The 23262-nt window shown below is 34.1% G+C and overlaps 1 protein-coding gene across 1 annotated transcript in view; it reads right to left on the reverse strand.

Moving 5' to 3' along the window:
- Positions 1-1611: 1611 nt before the first annotated feature.
- The window catches only part of LOC126980037 (inactive hydroxysteroid dehydrogenase-like protein 1), a 43595-nt gene continuing 21944 nt past the window's right edge, over positions 1612-23262 (reverse strand). Inside the window, exons 2-6 of the mRNA XM_050829666.1 lie at positions 17642-17764; positions 15552-15659; positions 9957-10177; positions 7426-7653; positions 1612-5512 (exon numbers count right to left, since the gene is read on the reverse strand). Coding sequence (XP_050685623.1) covers positions 5402-5512; positions 7426-7653; positions 9957-10177; positions 15552-15659; positions 17642-17764 — 791 coding nt within the window. The 3' untranslated portion in view covers positions 1612-5401. The remainder of the gene's footprint in view (positions 5513-7425; positions 7654-9956; positions 10178-15551; positions 15660-17641; positions 17765-23262) is intronic.

The following is a 23262-nucleotide window of genomic DNA, read 5'->3' on the forward strand; positions in this document are numbered from 1 at the left end:
ACCCCAGTATCAGCTCGATCCATTTGACCGCGTGCAACGCAGAGCAGCTCGAAATATCGGGGATCTAGCACTCTGTGAACGGCTGGATCACTTGGCGTTATGTAGAGACGTGTGTCATCATTGTGTATCTTCTACCGCATTTATCACGGGAAGTGTTCCGAAGAGCTGTTTAACCTGATTCCTGCCGCCGAATTTCACCTTCGCACGACACGCCACAAGTAAGGATATCATCCCCACCATCTGGATGTGTGGCGGTCCTCCACAGTGCGGTTTCCAAGGAGCTTTCTTCCTCGTACTACGAAGCTGTGAAATGAGCTTCCTTGTGCGGTGTTTCCGGGACGAAACGACATGTGTATCTTCAAGAAAAGCGCGTAGACCTTCCTTAAAGGCCGGCAACGCTCTTGTGATTCCTCTGGTGTTGCAAGAGAATGTGAGCGGCGGTGATCACTTAACACCAGGTGACCCGTACGCTCGTTTGTCCTCTTATTCCATAAAAAAAATTGTACTGCCACTCAGAATTTTTGGATTTATCAAGAATCCTGAGCGGCACTGCATTGTGATAGGCCCCTGCCTATTATTATAGGGTATTAATAACCATCAGCTGAACATCCTGCTCGTCTTATCCCTTGTCATAAAAAAAGATGTTGAAAAAGTAATTTGGTTGGATTCTATTATAATAGTGTTTTCATTCACTTGTAAATTTATTTGTGTATAGAGCTTGAAGCACTTATCAAAAATTCAATCAATTGTGGTTCCATTGTAATTATTATGACGGGTACTCACGATATATAAAACAAAGTCGTGTTAGTTACACCATTTATAACTCAAGAACGGCTAGACCAATTTTTCTGTTGTTTTTTTGGATTTAAGTAATGATAATAAGTAATAAAATATCGAAAAAATCACGAAAAAATATTATTATAAAAAATAATTATTTTCTGATACATTTTGTATGGATTGACATTTTCATGACATCTCGAGAATAGAAAGAATTCAATGAAGTTTTTTGTTAGTTTCACGCTACATGAGTTATAAAATACAGTGACATCATGACAGTGTACGTCATGTTATTCAAGTTGACTGGTTGGTGTGCTTGTTTCGAGTGTGCGAGTGACTATTAGCTTATTGTGCCGATATTATCATTAACAATGTCACGACTAAGACGATCAAATTATTCCTGACAAAGACGTAATGCAACTAGGATTCGAAACATTGCGAATGAAAGGACTGAAGAATAACAAGAAATTGCAGGTGAAAAGAACCGCGTTAGTATGGATCGTCTACGTGCTATGAATCACAAGAGCAAAGTGTAGCAGCCCGTAAAACGGATCGGCTGGCAATACGAAATGGTCGATTCATGCAATTGGATCGAAATATCGGCATAAAATCAATAATATTATAGTATTATACTTTTAAATATCATTGCATCAAATATATAAAATATATATCGTGAGTACCCGTCATAATAATTAGAAAACTGTGATTCCATATTATATTCCGGTTTTATGTCCAGTAGTTTCTTTTATAGTAATAAAATGAATATGATATTCATCAAAAATAATTAGTTTAATGAGGATAATAATTTTTGCTACCCACAAATAAAACGGAGACTTTATTAAACTTATTTATTTAATTATATAATACGATGCTTATAAATAAATACAAGAACAACATCCGTAGTTTATTTATCTAATAGAAAAGTAAGTGTGAACTTATATACGCACTCAATAAGTTATGCTTCTTAGGCGTAACTAATATCTATTTAATACGTGTAGATAGACTATGACAGCTGTGGAAACGCCGAAAAAAATATACTTGAGAAGTAACCTCTATTTTGAGCAATTCACGCACACTTACAAAAAGTGTCATACAAATCGCGAGTGTAAGAAACTTGTCATGCACACTAAGTTAATATTGCTGGCCTGTTTTTATCGGTTTTATAACAAGAGACTATCTGGACGTATAAATTATCTAAGGCAATAAACTTAAAAAATATATTCCTCATGCTATTTTACATTTGTAGAAAGAACAATATTGTAATAAAGAAGGTATTAAATACAACCAATTTGAAAAATATGCTATATTTATGTAACATAATTAACTTAAATAACGTTAATTTAAATAACAAATGTATTTATTTTTATTTTATAACTTATATTTGTTGAAATTTATTTAACTCGTCCATTTTCAATTCTGGTTCAGTAGACATATGAGTTACAAGAGGCTTGTGATAGCTGAAGTATGATACAAATGGTCTAGGTTGTAAAGATTAAAAGGGGGTTGATTGTTACTGCTCACAGACTGAGATCCGGACACATGCCTTTGAATAAGTTTAAATTTTTGATGAAAATTGCGGAGTCACCTCTATGTGAGTCATGTGGAACAATTGAGGATTTTGAGCACTTGTTAAAGCAATGTGTCCGATTCAGTGTAGTTTGTAAAATTGTAAGACTTATGGTTTTGAACAGATTTGATACGGGCATGTTTGTAAATATATTTGCCCGCCCTGCATCTAAGGATGCCATAAGTCTGTTTGAATCCATAAGTCTTATTTTTTGAACACTATAAATATAACTTGCTTTTCCTTTTATTAACATTTTTTTTTAGTTTGTTAAGTTAATAATTTTGTTTTTCTTTTGTCTAATGTACTTAGATTATAATGGGGCTGTCATGTACATATGTATAAAAGCCCCTAATTCAATAAAGAAAAAAAATGGTCTAGTTGACCAACTAACGTCAAGATGTCAAATTTCGTAATAATTCACTCTGGTAATTTTTCATAACCACACCGTAATAATAATCAATAACATGTATTACTTATGAACACAAATGGATTGAATTAATTCTAATAGCCTTAACAGTATGCAACAATAGTTATGTCTGTAAAATATTAATTATTACTTTAACTTCTATGTGAGCAGTTAACATAGTTACAGATACAGGAAAGATTGCTGTTTGAGGCAATTTGCATATAGATTTCTTTTATTTAACGACAGAACTGTACACCTGGGGGTGGCCGAAAATCAGCGCTGCACGAAATGCTATGTTTGTTATATAATTTTTTATTTGCATGTCATGTACAGCGTCACAATTTATATATGAAGTAGAAAAATAGGGCCAAAACTGATTACAGTACATAGGTATTAAACAAAAGAAGTAACATTTTATGATTTAAACAAGCCAGAATAAGATAACAAAATATTTACAATTACTATAATAAGCTACTTAGAAAATAATGTTACAGGAGTGTGTGTGCGTGTATGTAAGGTTGTGTGTTGTGTATTTGAGGGTGTATGGTGTGTGTGTGTGTGTGTGTGTGTGTGTTTAGATGATCATTGCAGTCGATGTATATCTCTTATTTCTTTTTTTAGCTGTACTTTGGACAAGCAACACATATCTAAATTAAAATAAGCATTATTGTAGGTGAGAGCCATGTTAAGCAGCATAACCTGATTCGACTCCTTTATCTAAATATAATTGTAGGTTTTGTATCAAATTTAACTTTATTTGAAAGCAGTACTATCAAACTATGGAATGATTGATATGAATTACTTGCATGGTGTTTCCGGGAAGATGCGACATGGGGACCTCCAAAAAACCACGTAAACCTACCAAAAGATTATTTATAATTAATAATCTTTTGCATTAAGTGATTCCTCAGGTAATGCAAAAGGTTATTAAATATAAATCTTCTCTTCCATAAAAAAGAACACAGAATTACTGTTTACATTAAAACACACCATATCGCTTATAATACACCTCTGTCCATTCTTAGATTAATTTCTTTTAATTATATATAGTAACTATAACAATGATAAATTAAAACTATAACGGCCTTATTCATAAACTTGGTATATGTTATACCTTAGAATAAACCAAGAATATGCAAAATGTTTACAAATAGACATTATCTTGCTTCTGATTGGTTAATTCAAGGTTTATTTGGACGCATAACGTTTCCCGCGTTTATTTTTTTAAAATTTGCAAGGTTGCTTGACATTCAGAAAACTTCAGAATTATCATTGTATTGACAGTTTTGTCAGCGATATTGTCAACATTTTGCATATTCTTAAGTTTATTCTCAGGTGTAACATTATACCCAGTTTATGTAAGGCCGTAATAATATAAACAAATTATAATCACCTTTATGCTTAATAATGTAAAATGCTATAAATATCTAAGCCTCACCTCGAGTTTAATACTTTTTTTTTGTACTGAAACGAATGAAAAGTCGAGTCAGTGCAAAATACTAAGAAAAATAGAGATCTTTAAAAAAAAATATTTTATATAGTAGGAATATACACAGTACGAATACACTGTTATATAAGTAGGTCCATCTTTTCTTACTCTATGGTATTATATACAACTAGTTTTGTGTTGAGCGCCATCTTGTGAAATATTGATAATAATAAGTTGTATCATACAACTACATCACATTTGAATGCGTGTAGGAACTAAGTAAATATTATCGGCCTTATTAATAAGCTCAGTATTAAGTTATACCTAGTAATAAAGCAAGAATATACAAAATGTTTACAAATAGACATTTTTGTTATGATTGGTTTATCCGGATGTCACATTTCCCGCGTTTCTTTGTAAGACTGCTTGACATGCGGAAATCTTCAGGATTATCATTGTTTTGACAGTGCTGTCAGCAGTATAGCAAATGCATTAAAAGGCATAAAAGGCATTTATTTTCTCAAAATTGATTCCTTAAGAATTATTTTTGGTGTCATTTCTAATATACTAGATACTACTACCGCTTCGGAAACAAATGGCGTTCTGAGTGGGAAGACGGAGAGCGGAGAAGCGGCGCAAGAAACATACAATATTGTATATATTTTCAATAAAAATATACAATATTGTATAGTAATTTCTATCGCTATAAAACAAATATAATCACAGGCTGCCCGATCACTTAGATATTCAGCTGTGGAGTAATATGATTTACGACAGAGCCATTTTTATAAAACATTTAGTAGTGGCTGGGACTTTATTATAAAAGTGTATACACTGTCATGGTTTATTCTCAGGTATAACTTTATGCGAAGTTTATTTGTGAGGCCGTATTTGTCTTAGTTCATGCTGCTTACCACTGCAGCTCTTCGAATTCGCTTTACGGTAGTTTAAACCGTAGTATAGGAGCTGTATCTCTTTTAATACATCAGTATCCATCCCTACTCCTTTTGTAAACAATTTAATAGGTTATATTTTCTCTTTCATAAAGCTTCTTTTGTTAATGGATAAGTTTCTTCATTTATTATACGGCCATAAGTACTATTGCAGTTTTAAACTAAACATAACAGTTAGTTATTTCTGTAAAACGCCCTCTCATTCACAAGCCTTATAAATATTATAACACATAACAGTACTAAAGTCGCCTACAGAATTTTTCTAAGAATTATTTAGTCTTGGCAACATTGTTACTCATGTATTCGCTTCTGAAATCCTTCAGCATAAGTTGTCCTATTTTAATTCGGGCCCATTCCGGTGCTAGTTTGTAGAAAGTGTACTGAAACAGATAATAATAAACTTTTAATTCACATATTTAATTTAATTGAGGATTATATTAATTCACTATTAACACAACATTTATCCAACAATTAGCACTCAAGGCCGCTACCCGGATAATTCACCAAAATAGCGCATAATTGAAACTATTCTATCTATATTCTAAACCTGACAGTCTATATTATAAAGCTTATATTTTTACAAAAAATAATTGTGTGCTAATGCCATACTAATCATTCAATGTAGATAAAAAAAAGACGTGTGGCACTCGGGGACTGCCGCGGTAAAGCTATTACATAGCATTTTTTATCGAGTTATGCAATTATAATTATTTATTTATGCAGTATTTTTTTTTGATAAAATTAATTTTAAAAAAAGCAAACGGGAAGTGAGTAAAATTTAACTTGCAAGATTTGATTACAGACAGACAACGGGACAGATGAAACTAAATAAAAATGCTTGTCATAATAATAAAAAATTAAAAAACGTGATAAAAAAATAAAGAAATTAAAAAAAATCAAGTTGTACTCCAGGCTCGAACCTGGGACCTTCTGCACAAAAAGCATACGTGATAACCGCTGTTCCACGGCAACTGTAATGACCGTGCCGAAATATCTATATACATGTAAGTGTTAGGTTATTTTCGTTACGGAATTTCTGGATTCGGTCTCCACGCTGAAGGCCCGCGATAGAAGCTATGCAATAGCTTAAAATTGTACGAAAATTTATTAATTGTATGACAATACTATTTAACATGACATGTTAAATGTAATGTATGAAATTAATTATTAATTATTACATGTATTTACATGTTTTGTTTTGTAAGACACATTGTATTATATTTGTAATAAATTAAAAATGCTTATAATTCTGAATTAAAACTATGGCGATCTAGTGCTAGAGAGGAAACCTGGATCCGCTGGATTCCTCAAGGTCGTTGGCTCGGTCCCCAGCCTTAAATAAGAAATATGATGTCCATTTAAGACCCATGCCGCCCAGTAGTTAGTGATCCTGCCAACTGAACTAGAGGTCACGGCTTGAATCCCGGTATGCCGACTATTGATTTTTGTTTCCGAGTCATGGCTGTTTATATGTGTGTATGTATGTATATTTTTCGTATTAAATATAGCGTTGTCCGCATAGTGCACACTATGCCTAGTTTGGAAAAGATGATTTGTGTGCTTCAATATGAATAAAATTGTGGTCATGAATGTTTTACTAAAAGTGCTAAAAGTAACACTTAATCTTAGATCATTTATACATCTAGATAGACTATGACAGCTGTGAGAACGTCGAATAAAATAGATTTTAGAACTGACCTCTATTTTGAGCATTTGAGGCACACTAACACAGTGTCATACAAATCGCGATTGTAAGACGTAGCTTGTCACGCACGCTAAACTTATATTCCTGGCCTGTATTTATCGGTTGTCTAACAGCAAGAAACTCTATCTAGAAGTATAAATAATGTAAGCACTTAGTTATGTCCAGGAAGGTATTCATGTTATATAGTTATAATGGTATAAATACTATAAATCTATGCAATTTTTATGGAAATCCAATGTTTCAATTAGAAAATGTCGAATTTTAATGGCAACATCGACATGGTTTGATAAGTACGGGGTAGATTACATAATAAAGATAAATTTTGATTAATAATTATATTAATATTTATTATATAAATTAATTTAAACTAAAATAATTTTATTCAATAAAGGATACAATATCACGCATTGAAAGTCAAAAACTATCATCCATTCGAAAAATTATGCCTCAGACCTGAGAAGAACGGGCGCAAGAAACTCAGCGGGCTTCTTTTTTTTTCATAAAACAATGATTGCAATGTTATATCGTACAATAAAATTCACAAAGTCACTCCATTTCCAATATGTGGTATCAATTGAGCGAGATTACCTGAATTCCGTGCAGCCAGTACCCCGTCGTGTTTTGAACCCGCCCAAGCAAGTTGACAGCACTCCGAGCGTACGTTTCCGCATCAGGCACAAACAAACTTCCATCCAGGAGCTTCTTTGAGAAGTTGTTCATCTTCGTCGATACGAAGAGTGGAGAAAGATGCTGCACGTAGATGCCTTTTGGCGCGTACTCATGGCGGATTGCGCGCGTAAAATTTCTAACGTACACCTGAAATATAATAGGTAGGTATGTCAAATAAAGTTTAATATCGATTTGAAGTAAATAATTGGATGGAGGTAGCGTGTAGGTATTGGGTAAGCTTCGCTTGTTCAGTCTTAACAAAGTACCGCTTCCTTCTCGGATACAGGAGATGGAAAATGGCGGGCCCAAATGTAATAAGTTGAGAAATGTTTTTAAAAAAAATTGACCTCTTATCTGAATTGGGAGAATTTATTATTTATATATTATGTTTCTGGCTTACTGACATTGACAGTTGTCACTAGTCTCATTATCGAGTGACCTCAGACGTGGCTTGGTATTGGCTTATAAGCATAGTTTCGTGTTTATCGATGGGCTTTAATTTGAATATAGAGGTAGGTTTCACATTAACAATCAATATACGGACTGTATTTAAGCGGATATTATAGTGTTTTTCTTTTTTAATTATAAGACTTACTCAGGAGATTGTGTATGTTCCTAGGAGATAGAGGCAAATTATTTTTAAAGGTCTCTTAACTTTAGATGAGAAAGTAAGAAACTAGCTTTGTTAGACATAGGCACTACGTCTTTTAGACATTATAGTAAGAAGGGACATACTTAAGAAGTATGATTTACATGTAATATATTTATACCCAGGCAGATGCCTGTGCGCAGGGCTTTATACGGTTAGTGTAAGAATTGACTGCGATACAGTTGGAAATGGATAAGGCGAAAGGTAAGTAGAAAACGCGCAAACAAGGCATTTTTAGACAAGTTTATTAGTGAAATTACACCATTTGGAGCTATGAACACTACTTTATCATATAACACGTACCCTTAAGGCTTATTTGTAGGTTTCTAATATTTGCTGTTGGTTATTTTAACTTAACACTCCAGAACTATTTTGAACTACCACTTTTCATTGCAGTTAAACAAGTTTTTTCTCGGCATGACGCATTTGTTTAGTACTATTCTCAGAAAAGGTATTTATATAGCTTGTACTTTTTTTTGTGTAGGTACATTTATTCAGATTAGTAATCAAATTAGAAATAATGAGAATTGTAAGCATATAAACTGTTTGCGCCTGTTCAAATATTACGATTTCCACGCAAGAATTTTGAAAATGTTGGCTTTGTTACATAGATCGCGGGCCGGCAGCCGTGAACTCATATCGCTTAAGGTCGCTAGCATTTAGTGTCGCCTTAATAAGAATATAACAACATTGTATGAAGAGCGGAACCAAGACGGTCAAGACATTTAACTGACCGTAAGTAATACGCCGTACGCGTTAGCTATAAAAATAATTATTTGTTTACGCTCATCGACAATGTTTCCCTTAATAAACTGGGCCTCCTCTGTGACTGAGAACGAAATCGTAATCCTAGATGGTGATCCTGCACCACCCAACGGGCAACAACCTTTGTAAATACAAGGATGAGATGTTTACTTGACATGCCGAATTCCACTTTTGGACGACACGCCACAAGTTAGGATATCTTCCCCAGCATCTGAATGTGTGGCGGTCCTCCACAGTGCGGTTTGCAAGGAGCTTTCTTCCACGTACTACAAAACTGTGGAATGAGCTTCCTTGTACGGTGTTTCCGGGACGATACGACATAGGTATCTTCAAAAAAAGCGCGTACACCTTCCTTAAAGGCTGGCAACGCTCCTGTGATTCCTCTGGTTTTGCAAGAGAATGTGGGCGGCGGTGATCACTTAACACCTGGTGACCCGTACGCTTGTTTGTCCTCCTTTTCCATAAAAAAAAGACATGCCTGCGTGATGCCGATGATGGTGACTTCCTAGGAGTGTTCTGAGCTTCTGGAAGGAGTTGGGCTGGTTGGAGTACGCCAGGTGGCAAACAAACAACACTGCACGCAAAATGAAACCAACTGTTTTAATTACGAAAACTGGAGAACCTATACCATACCATATAGCTGGGTCTCCAAATCTCTTTCAAAAAACCCAGTGGGAGGCACAGGATGCCGGCTAGATTATGGGTACCACAACGGCGCCTTTTTCTGCCGTGAAGCAGTAATGTGTAAGCATTATTGTGTTTCAGACTGAAGGGCGCCGTAGCTAGAGAAATTACTGGGCAAATGAGACTTGACATCTTATGTCTCAAGGAGACGAGCGCAACTGTAGTGCTGCTCAGAATTTATGGGTTTTTTTAAGAATCCTGAGCGGCACTGCATTGTCATGGGCAGGTCGTATCAATTACCATCAGCTGAACGTCCTGCTCGTCTCATCCCTTATTATCATAAAAAAAAGCATTTTTGGAGATGCAAAAACGTGTTATGTATTCAAATGGATCGCTTTATTTTTATGTCTACCTTACTAGCGCCGTAGATCGCCCACATGGGGTGAGGCTGTAGCTCGGAGCCGGAGGACACGTTAACTATGGCGCCCCTCCCCCGCGCCTCCATCCCCGGGAGCAGCATGCGAGACATCCTGGTCACCGCCACCACGTTCACGTTGATCATCTCCATTGCCTTGCTGGTCGGCATCTCACACAGCGGCATCGGGTATTCGTATTGTACTCCCACGTTGTTCACTGGACCATTAAAGATGACATATTTTTAATCGAAAAGGTGGACAAACGGGCGGGTCACGTGGTATTAAGTGATCGCCGCCGCCCACATTCTACTGCAACACCAGAGGAATCACAGGAGTCTTGTCGGCTTTTAAGGAAGGTATACGCCCCCTTCCGTTGAAGGTACCCATGTGGTATCGTCCCAGTAACATCGCACAAGGAAGCTAATTCCACAGGTTAGTAGTATGTGAGAAAAATGTCCTCGGAAACCGCCACACATCCAGATGTGCTGCACATCCAGCCAATTGATGTTACGAGTACCCTATCATCGTTATACACACGAGACGAGAGGCTTTTAGGTGTTAGTTAGTACACGTTTTTCATCTCACATTTACAAGGCTCCGTCGACGGGATGTCGACAATTCACCCAACGTCAGGGTGGCGGGGATTTTTATTGTTATTTTGCTAATTGAAGTACAGAAATAACTAAGTAAAAAAATGATCGGTTGATATAGATATGGTTTCCTTTTGTGAACTAAAGAATAATCAACAAAAGAGTTAATACGGTTAGTATAAGACAACCATAATACAGGATGTCCCAAAGTTATGGGAACGTGAACGTGAATGGGAACATGAAGGGAAAGTACCTTAAACATCGTAGCATTTAATTAGTTAATTTACAAAAAAATACCCACTTAATTGACTACTTTCTCATATCTACATATCATAAAAGTAGGGGTGTTTTTTTTACATTTAAGTCGGTTCGTTTCCCAGACGAGGCAAGTAATTTTAAGAAAATCTTTGAATGCAGAATTACTAACTTTTAAAAATAACAAAGTCTTTTGTCTTTAAGGTACTTTCCCTTCATGTCCCATAATTTTGTGACAACCTGTATATTCAATTAGATCGAAAAATAACACTTGTGAATGTCAAAAGTTATTCATTTCAGAGTTTTAATGAGAAGCGGCAATAAACTTTATGCCAATATTTAAACCTTCATAAATTATTTTAATAACAATCTATCAACTAATGCAACATAACAAAATTTCGTTGCAAGTGAAAATTACCACCGAATATCCAGATGTTGATTTTTTTTACGGTAATAAAATGGAATCCAGATTATGTGAAACCGGTTTACCATTACAATATTATATTTAGTATTATAAAAAAAAAATTGTGTGTGTACACAGTACACATGTCAGAAGTGAAACCTGCATTGTGCATGAACCTCTTAACTGCATATGAAGTCCTGGTACATGATGCCATTTCAACCGCTATGAAAGACATTACTAACACCTCTACCATATTTATGTTCTCCTGGTGTCTATGCAGTTATAAGTCGTGCGTATGACATAAGAATATATTAAGGTATACCTACTCGCGTCATACATAAAAATAAAATAGTATGCATATTTCATTCTCATTCTTTGCCGGCTTCATCCTACACATTTTTGTATTTGTGTCTCTTACCTATCGTTTTTTCCGTTGCATCCGGTTTGATATCACAACGATTCTAAAGAAGTTTCACTTCAATATTTAAAATAATATATTTGTTTCGGGACGAGACGACATGGGTACCTTCAAAAAAAGCGCGTACACCTTCCTTAAAGGCCGGCAACGCTCGTGTGATTCCTATGGTGTTGAAAGAGAATTGACCTTAATACCAGGTGACCCGTACGCTCGTTCGTCCTCCTTTTCCATAAAAAAAATATAAATTTGCTTCTGTTTTTTAAATATAATTAAATTTTTGTGTATTGACCACATACAAATAGCGTAAATTCAAATATTTTTATTCATAATAGAATTTATAATGACTTATTGAACGTCAGGAAATACTACCACCCATTCGAAAATTAAACAACATATATTTTATTACGACTATAAACAAAATAATTAACAATATCACATCATACTTAAAACATTGACATATTGTTGTGTGCGAACTTGTAATGTCTTATGTACATATTATTATGTGATGGCTAATATTAGTTCAATCGCATCAATATTTAATTTCGTTAGAAAAAAAAACCTAACAGGAACAAATAATCGCATAGTCATGTTAATTTTTTAAAAGATTTATGTCAAAGGGTAGTGTCAACAAGAATTACGAATTACGCTCAGAAATAGATATAATATAGACTAAGTAAGTATAAAGTTAGTTTTTTTTTATGAAAATACGGGACAAGACGAGCAGGACGCTGAGCTGATGGTAATTGATACGCCCCCCATTACAATGCAGTGCCACTCAGGATTCTAAAAACCCCAAAAATTCTAAATGGCACTACAAATGCGCTCGTCATCTTGAGACATAATATATCAAGTTTCATTTGCCCAGTAGTTTTACTAGCTACGGCGCCCTTCAGACCGAAACACAATAATGCTTACAAATTACTGCTTCACGGTTGTGTTGTGAATACATATTATTTGCACCTCTCTAGCTCAGTGTTTCCCAAACATTGTTCTGCCATGGCTCGGTAATTATCACACTGCCCCATCGTGACCCCCTTTATACTTTAAACCCCAAACTGGTTCCATTAGGTAAAATTATACACATTTTAATAAAATAAAATCTCAGTCTCGTGCCAGATTTTGGCGAGACAACACGTCCTGAGTATGCCTTGTGTAGAGGCGAAACACGTGTCGAATTGTTTTTTAAAAGCAAATATTGGCGGAATTAACACTAAAGAAAACTTAAATCATTTGCACATTTTAATAGTAAAAAGGTTTATATTATTACCAATATTAGTAGTTTGTAATATTAATAATATTAGTGTTATAATAATAATAATAATATTATTAATATTAGTGTTATAATACACTAAAAATAATGCATTGCTTGTAACTTAATCTAGTAGGCTTCATAAGATACATAATAGCTTTAAGGGTAAATGTATATATTTTTACTATAAAGTCCTGTTATTCACTGTTAAGGCATTATCAATAAATAAATTTAAATGTAAAAAATGGCTCTGTTGTTAGTCTTACTAGGTACTCCACAACTGAATATCTATGTTATTGGACAGCCTGTTACTACATTATAATAATATAACAATAATAATAATATTGACACACTTTTTACACAAATTATCTTGCCCCGAGTTAAGCATATATAGCCTGTAACCCATAATTACAAGACAATCATATATTTAATACAATATACTTACTTAAACATACATAAATACATTTAAATATCCATGACTCGGAAACAAACATCCATATTCATCATATAAATGCTTGCACCTACCGGGATTCGAACCCGGGACCTCTAGCTTAGTAGGTGGGATCGCTAACCACTCGGCTATACAGGTCGTTCTATATTGTATATGTACTTGTTTATTATAGATGCCTCGATCGATAGTAGGGACTGGTAGTATTTTTAAAACAAAGCAGGAATGTTGTGACCCGGTATTTTTTTTTAATGCCCTGGCACCGGGTCGCCACCCGGCAAATGAAAAACACTGCTCTAGCTCATAAAATAAAGTGAAAACCCAAAGTCGTTTTTGCATATATCAGCCATTGAAAAATACTCTATTTGATTGAAATAAGTGGCCGTTGAGTTTTTTTTTATTGAATAGGAGGACAAACGAGCGTACGGGTCACCTGGTGTTAAATGATCACCGCCGCCCACATTATCTTGCAACACCAGAGGTATCACAAGAGCGATGCCGGACTTTAAGGAATGTGTACGCACTTTTTTTGAAGGTACCCATGTCGTATCGTCCCGGAAACACCGCACAAAGAAGCTCATTCCACAGCTTTATAATACGAGGAAGAAAGCTCCTTGAAAACCGCACTGTGGAGGACCGCCACTCATCCAGATGAGTTTCTTGTATGTTCTTCTCACAAGCTCAACGTTTTCCGAACATGTGGTAAATTCAGTAATTTAAAAGAAATATTTATAGTAACTATTCAATTGCGCACAGTTTAAGCCTAATTAAATAAAGTATATTTGACTTTGAAAAACAAAAATTAATAACCACGTGCAAGGTACTTCTTGCCTCACACAGACATAATATTGTGGAGTAAATACCCAAAAAAATTTATTGAAGTAGGCGTTACTTTGCACACGAGACTCAGTCTCGTGCCAGATTTTGGCGAGACAACACGTCCTGAGGATGCCTCGTGCAGAGGCGAAACACGTGTCGAATTGTTTAAAGACAAATATTGGCGGAATTAACACTAAAGAAAACTCAAATCAGTTGTATGAGTAAATAACTGTCTGCAGTTTTCAAATCGATACGACTCAGGAGTCAGGGTCCTTCACACTCATAGCATAGGCCTATTATTGAGGATGTCTTCGGGCGGTTGCTTCACCGCAGCCCATCATGTGACCCTCCTCATAAATAAAAAAAGATAAGAGATATAATGATGAATTCCGATTCTTTGGTTAGAAAGCAAGATACTATTATATATATTTCATAATATTTATACACATACTAGTGGACCCGACAGACGTTGGTCTGTACCTACACACGTCTTAAATTTGAAAAATCGGTCCAGCCGTTAGGAGGAGTTCACTAACATACACATGAGCAGGAAAATTATATTATATGGACGGAATTGAGAATCTAAAGCAATCTCAAATTCACTGGAACATACAAATTATCATCAAAATCGTTCCGGACTTTTAGGAGATAGTTTAATTGTGAATCTCAACCATTCTCGAATCTACCTGAAGACACACACCAATCTCAAATTCACTGGAACACACAAAAATCATCAAAATCGGTCCAGCCGTTTAGGAGATAGTTCAATTGTGAATATAAACTATTCTCGAATCCACCTGAAGACATACAGAAAGTTTCATTAAGATCGGTCCAGCCGTTTAGGAGGATTTCAGTTACAACAGAGTCACAAAAGAAATATACTAGCTGACCCAGCAAACGTTGTATTGCCGATATTAAAATCTTGATACAAAAGTAACTGTTGATCGTAGATGGGTGAAAACTTTAAGTTGTATGTATTTTTAATGCTGACTGATAATCAAACAAATTAAAAAAAAATTTCAAAAAAATTAAAAAAATAAATTTGGCGTGGACCATCCTTAACATTTAGGGGGATGAAAAATAGATGTTGTCCGATTCTCAGACCTACCCAATATGCACTCAAAATTTCATGAGAAACTGTCAAGCCGTTTCGAAGGAGTTTAACTACAAACACCGCGACATGAGAATTTTATATATTAGATATAGATTACAATAACTTTTAAGTAGCCTTCATTAGTTTTAATTATTTCATAAGTTATAATTGTAAGCTGTAAGTCTCCCAAATATTAATTAATAAAAAAAAATAAAAAAATAAGACTTAGAACGTTAACACACTAATATTGATTTATGGTTAGGTATAAAGGAAAAGAAGAAGATTTAAAAATGTAAATTTGCAAAAGTCTATTTACCCAATATTCCCACGGGAATTTCCTTGAGCTCGTCTTCGATGCGCTGATATACCTCAGGGCCTTGGCTGAAGTCTGCCACAATTATCTTAGTCTTCACACCGTGTTTTTCTGAAAACAAATTTGTAATTACACATTAAGTACTTAACCTCGATTTCACCAATGACACCAAACTGAGTTTAATAAAACCTAGTTTTACGTAAGCGAGTTCAAATTACAGTCTTGATCTAAATTAAACACAAAGCGATTTCACCAATACCATAACTTGCAATTATTGTTGTGTGTGAAATCTATATTTATCACCACCTTCGTTGGAATAGATTACTTTCTCCCCGGTGAACAAAGTGTAGGTACTATAATTATCCCAATTCTACAGTTTCAATCCGAATGAAACATATTGTCTTGGAGTTAAGTTGTTAGAATCTAATATATAAAATTCCCGTGTCGTAAAATTCACGTCTGAACCGATTTGTATGAAATATCGGGAAAGTCTGAGAATCGGCCAACATCTATTTTTATATCCCTAAATGATAAGGGTGATCGACCCCTTAATATGTTTTTTTATGGATTTTTTTTATTTTTATTTTATTATGATTCATCATTGAAAAATACGTACAACTTCAAATTTTCGCCCTTCTACGATAAACCCCTATTTTTGTATCGCGATTTTTATTTTATTCTGTTCCATTCACAAATCCGCTATAGGGTTGCAAGATGGCAGTAGTACGATATATTTGGTAGGTCTGAGAGTCGGTTGCATCTATTTTATACGCCATTTTTTTTTTATAGGGCAATACAACGTTTGCTGGGTCAGCTAGTGGCATTATACATTTTAATTGTAAATCACTAAATTTTGAGGTTGGATGTGTCAATAGCTACTTACGTCACGACTTTATTATTCGAAAAAAAAAATGATTCAATCTAGGACGGTTATGGCATATACAGCAATGTTAAGAGAAATTTGTCATATTTTTATACATATAATTACTAAACTTTATAATGTCGTTGATTTTGAACTGTGATTACTTTAGTACCTATAACAAAGCGATCCTGTGATACGGATACGACATTTTTTTAAATCTATCTTTTTTTAATTTTTGTTATATTTTTAAAGTGTTAACCCTCACTTCTAGGATTAATACGCAAAATTTGAAGACAAAATTAATTTATGAACGATGCGGGACTCTAACCCACGACCTATCCGCGTTCCGTGCGATTGCTCTCCCAGCTGAGATGTTAACCGTTCGAGCGACGTATCATAAAATCTTGTATACTTTGTTCAACTCTCAGGTTGTGGCTTCATGATGAAAATTTTATTTTCACCTCTCCAGCACGAAAAGGGCGCTATTGCTACGTGAAAACTCGCGTGAAGGAAAGTGATTTAAATTTCGAACCCCACGTGATCATACATCCAGGAATTACTCCGCGTTAAAAAAATAAACAATGCGATCCGGTGCGTTCCGAAACTCATTTAAGCCTAGTGTATTATCTCATTGTCACAAAAATTTATATGTTACTTATCGAAATTTAGATTTATAAATTTTACTATTGCCTTTTTAAAGACTTAATATTTAAAATAAATACTAGTAATGATATTTATAATAAACATTGTTAAATGTTATCTTAATTGTTTCTCTTACTATATATAACACTTTTCTCGCTAGTCGAGGTGAAAAGTTGTATGTTTTACACGAGAGCAAATTTTTTTTTGTCTCGTGCCTTTAAATCACTCACTACCTCAGTAGTCTATTTTAGAATCACTCGCTAAACTCGTGATTCAATTCTAGACTACTTCGCCAATTCGTGATTTAAAGTCAGCATTCGCAGCAAAAAATAACTTTGCTCACTTGTTGAACAAATAACTATTGTGTATTTTTTTTTAATGAAAGTGCAAAATTTCACAGTACAAGAGCTATTATCTCGTGTTATGATAATATTCCCTTATCCCTTTAAATAAATCAAGAAAGAAAATTGTAGTTTTCCAATAGATTTCCTATCACATTGAATGATAACAAGATTATTTTCATTTTCATGACGCTGTTAGCTTGAATTAAGCTTCGACAACAGTTCAGCTTGCGACAATATTTACAAACCAATTTCCTGAGCGACATCCTTCAGCTTTTCAGGGTTCCGGCTGACCAGCACAATGTTGATGTTCTTCTTAGCCAGCTCCAACGCATAGTACTTGCCGATACCGTCCGTACACCCCGTTACCACTGCAACAAAAACTTCAGATAAAGAAATTACAGTTCTCTTGGTAAGACTATAAATAGTAATCTTCTTCTCCTCTTTATTTTAAATACTACCACATTTTCAATAGAATATCGTCAAAGTTCAGTATTCAGATTCAAATATCTGCATTCAAAATTGGATCTAAAAATCACTTAATCGAACGTCAAGCACTACGATACAAACTAATTTTATCGAGACCGAGAGGATATTTTGGAAGAGAGAGAGAATATTTTTAAAAGAGAAACCCAAGAGGCGTGGGTTCGAGCCTCTATCGTCCATTTTGAGTACAAATTAAAATTGAATACAAAAGTAAATGTTTAAAAAAAATTGACCGCCTTTCTGATTTTTATACTCGCTAATCTCTGAAATTACTCGAAAGACTTTCACGAATGCCCTCCGCGTAGCCTGGAGGAACATTTAAGCGGTTTTTGATCAAAAGCGAATATTATTTAGTCATGATACTGAACAAACGTTATAAAATGTATCTGTTGTTCTCATTTTGAATAACTCGTAAAAGAAGGCGGGCGATGTCAACCCGTAATTAATAATAAAAATAAAATAAAATAAGCCTTTATTGCTGTTCACAAATATTATAAAAGATACTTAACTAAATATAAACTTAAATTTAAATTATATGTTAGGTTAAACAGCTTGTCTTTCGACAAAGGCCTCTTCTAAAGATTTCCACGCCTCTCTGTCTTTCGCTATTTGGATCCATTTAGGCCCAGCTACTCTTTTTACTTCATCTTCCCAGCGTTTAGTTTGTCGCCCTTTTCTTCTACTACCATCTCTTGGATACCAGTCGGTTATTATTTTTGTCCATTTTTCTTGTTTTTCTCTTAACATATGTCCTATCCATCGCCATTTTAGTGTTCTGCATATTGATTTTGCTTCTTTGAATTTAGTCATACTTTTTATATCTTTCAATTTAACTTTATCTCTTCTTTTAACTCCGACTACGCTTCTTTCTATGCTGTTTTGACAGACATTTATTTTATTTGATAATTGTTCGGTTAGAGCCCATGTCTGACAACCATAGGTCAAGCAAGGTAAGATACACGTATGATAAACCTTTCTTTTCTCTTTAATTGGCATTCCCTTATCTTTCATAACTTCACTGAGGGATCAATATCTCTTCCAAGTATTAGCTATTCTCCTATCAATTTCCTTACTCATAGTATTAGTTCCTGAAATTAACTGTCCCAGATAAATGTAATCTTCAACGTACTCTATTTGTTCCGTATTTAATGTGATTTTATATGTTTTTGAAGAGTTCGTCATGATTTTTATTTTTGAGGTGTTCATGGATAGTCCTGCTTTTGCACTTCGATCTGCTAGTTGTCGCAACATTTGCTCTAACTTTCGTGGACTCTCAGAGAATAGAACCAGATCATCCGCAAAGCGTAGGTGGCTTAATTTCTTGCCGTTCACGTTAAGTCCACTCTCACTCCGATCTAAATCCCTAAAAATCATCTCCAAAACTGATGAGAATAATTTGGGTGAGATAGGGCCTCCTTGTCGGACTCCTCGCTCTATAGGGAACTCTTCTCCTGTTTTTTCCAATCTAATTTGCGCGGTACTTCTGAAATAAACGTTCTTCAAAATGTTTATATATTTTTCTTCTATTCCTTGATGATGTAGTGCTTCCCAGATATACTTGTGTTCCAAGGAATCGAAGGCCTTGTTGAAATCTACATATCCTAAATAATAGTTTTTCTTATATTCATTGTATTTTTGCAGGATTTGTCTAAGGACATGTATGTGATCTATCGTCGAAAAATTGTTTCGAAAACCAGCTTGTTCTTTTGGTTGATTTTCGTCGAGATGCGAAATAATATTATTTTTGAAAAAATTTTGTAAATATTCGACATTAAACTGATTGGACGGTAATTTCCTATGTCACTTTTGTCTTCTTTTTTGTGTAGAAGTATTATTGTAGATTTTGTCCATTGATCAGGAATATTTTCAGTCTCGAGAATTTCATTATATAAGTCCGTTAATATGGGAACACTTGCGGGTATAGTAGATTTGAGTAATTCATTTGTGATTTGATCAGACCCTGGCACCTTTCCTGCTTTCTGTGAATTAATTGCTTTAATTGTTTCTTTTTTTAATATTGTAGGTACTGACTTTGCGGTTTTTGAATTACTTTCACCTGAAATATCTCTAGGATATTTGCTTTGATATAAATTTATATAGTATTCTGTGGCTTCTTTGATCATTTCATCCCTTTTACTTGTAATATTTCCGGTTTTCCTCTTAACACTAGACATCCATTTTTTGACTCTATTCAATTCTTTAAAGGCTTTCTTTATTCCCCCAGTTTTTACGATATGTTCTTTCAAAATAGTTTGCCGTCTTGCTTTCTTATCCTTTCTAATGTTCTCAATTATTTTTTTACTAATTTCTGATATCTTAATACGGTTTTCTTGGTTTTTCTGGCCTTGTAATAATTGTTTTCTAGTCTGTATTAGTTGTCTTGTTATTATGGATATTGAATTTGTTGTCACCTTAAACCTAAAACCACGTTGTACCTCAAAGTCCTTGTTTTAGTTTTTAATAAATTTAAAACATGTTCATATCTTTCTTCCATAGGTGTGTTTTTACCCTTGAATTTTTCTGCTAGACCTTTTAGTTCAGTCGTAAGCATATCGATATTTCCAGTACTCACCAGAGTAGAATGGTAATTTTGCCATCTTCTATTCCTTTTTATGGGCTTTCCTGTTAATGTCGCACGGACCATTCTATGATCTGTATGGAAGTTAAGGTTTTGGATAATTGAAACATCATTGAAGACTTTGCTATTATTAGATAGGATATAGTCAATTTCATTTCTATGAAAACCATTGGGAGAAATCCATGTCCATTTCTTTGATGCCTTTTTTGTGAAGAAGCTGTTGAGGATGCTGAGTTTGTTTTGTAGAGCAAATGTGATTAGCCTTGTACCATTTTTGCTTCTTTTGCCACATCCGTATTTGCCTATCGCGTGCTCTTCTCCCTTGTTACTGCATATCCCTATTTGTCCATTAAAATCGCCCATTATTATAATATTTTTATGTGAATTTCTAATAGCAAATTGCAAATCCACATAGAACCTATCTATTTTTTCAATGTCTTCCTTTTTATGAGATTCGGTTGGGGAATATACTTGAATAATAGACCACATTTCTGTTTTATTAATAGGCAGCTCTATATTAAGGATTGTTATTCTTTCTGAGATACCTTTGATTTCCTCGATTTTACTAGCACGACTCTTTTTGATCAAAATAATAATTAATAATAACGTAATCTAAATAGAAGCGAGGTACTTGGTGCGGGTTAAAAGGCCGTGTGAAAAGGCCAATGATGAAGTCATTGTATACAATGTAATAACTACGAAACTGTGGTCTATGTTCAAAGTTGTGTACGTGATGTACGTAACTGTTGTGCTGCAGACCGATTGGAAAATCAACCAATTTCAATTTACCCAGGTACTGATGTACTAAATTAAAGTACTTAGCATAAAAGTGATAACTGTAAATCGCTTAAGCACTTATTACGATTACTATTACTAGTACTTATAATGGTGACAAAATAATTAGAAACAAAATATAAAAACGATAATCCTATTTTATTTTTACAATAACCTAATATAACAACTAGTCATCTCAATCGGTCGAATAATTTTGTAAGCATATATAAAAACTCCTAAAGACATAACCTTATTTAAATCAAATAATAAATCGTTTCGTTTTTGTAGCATTATGTAGTTTGTTTCGAAAAATTTTATAGAAAAACGGATCCATAATATTTAATAACCTATAAATGAATTTCCTACATATTTTTAAATAAATGCAGTAGGAAATATACACGATCATTATTTATAAATTTTCTAAAGACTAAATTTTAATGAAATAACTAGACACATTATGATTTATCGATTTCTCAACCCTGCAACACAACAAACATAATATTAGAATTTGTTTGAGATTGACGCAAAACGTAACAATAGGTAAACATATCAATTTCAAGTGTATAAATATGTAAATGCTTGTTAATTAGTTTGATAATCTACATTTAATATTATTATTTTGTTAGTATTTTGAATATTCTGAAAGTATTTTGAATTTAGACTACCGAACTGATTTTAGAAATTACCTTTTAACCGACTTCAAAAAATGAGGAGGTTCTGAATTCGTCGGTATGTATTTTTTATGTTTGTTACCTCAAAACTTTGGAGTAGGTGAACCCATTTTGATAATTCTTTTAAGTTGGTGTCAGCCAAGGTAGTTTTGTAACTACATACATAGTTATAGGTGAGATGTGCTTGAGTCGCACGTGCGATGTGAGGAGGCGAGAGGCGAGAGCGGGGCCGCGACGTTACGGCACCGATTCCAAAAATAACAATAATCGTTACTAGAATTAGATTAATTATTAGATTGTATAAAAATACGTAATTATTTTCATACTTTTGAGCGCATATTATATCTATTGTTTTGGAATAGTATTTTTGAAGTAGGTTATTTTTTTGTTAAACTTTTTTTTTAGTGAAAAGCTTCTTCGCTTTACTTCATTTATATTTAAAATGTTTTCGGTCTTAAAAATTAATATTTGCAAATCTAGTCAGAGTAGACATGAGCTAAATACTGAGTTTCTGTAACATAGATACTAACTATGAATACGTGTTAATAAATATGAAACTCCATTATACCTCCATATAACCTCTCAGTCTTAGATAATTTATACGTCTAGATAGTCTCTTGCTGTTAGACAACCGATAAAAATAGGCCAGGAATATTAGTTAAGTGTGCATGACAAGTTACGTCTTACACTCGCGATTTATATGACACTGTGTTAGTGTGCGTGACTTGCTCAAAATAGTCTTCTATTTCTTTCTACGTTTTCACAGCTGTCATAGTCTATCTAAACGTATAGATGATCTAAGCTCACAGTATTTTTTATACGCTTTATATTATAGCTTCACTTGCATGTTTGTATGTATGTTTGTAACTGACTCCTTTAGACGCGATTTTGACCCACTTTAAACGGCCAGATTTCATTCAAACTTTGTAGATTTATCGAGGACCGATGACAGTACACTAATTTGATAAGATTAATCCATTATTCAATTTGCAATCTAAGGTTTTTGTCAATTTATATATTTTTTTCTATAGTCAATAAGGCAGGAATTGATGTTAAAGTACTTAATAGTTTTAAAAGTACGCTTTTATAGAAAATTTAACTGAAAAAAAAACTAAACAGTACGCTTTATATACGCGTGCATTTTAGTTTTTTTAAACTATAATTTTTATGTGACGTGAAGCAGTTGATTGGCCAATCGACTGCTGTTACGATAATCACAACATAACAGTTGCGAGAGATTATAAACTGTCAAGGCCTTATTACAAGATTGCTTTTACAAACTAACCTTGAAATTTGTTTAACATTCTCAAAAGATTGGTTGAATATGTTGCAAAAACAAAAAAAAATAATGCACACATTG

Source organism: Leptidea sinapis, chromosome 4 (genome assembly GCF_905404315.1).
Source record: "Leptidea sinapis chromosome 4, ilLepSina1.1, whole genome shotgun sequence".
In the NCBI taxonomy this organism is placed as follows: domain Eukaryota; kingdom Metazoa; phylum Arthropoda; class Insecta; order Lepidoptera; family Pieridae; genus Leptidea; species Leptidea sinapis.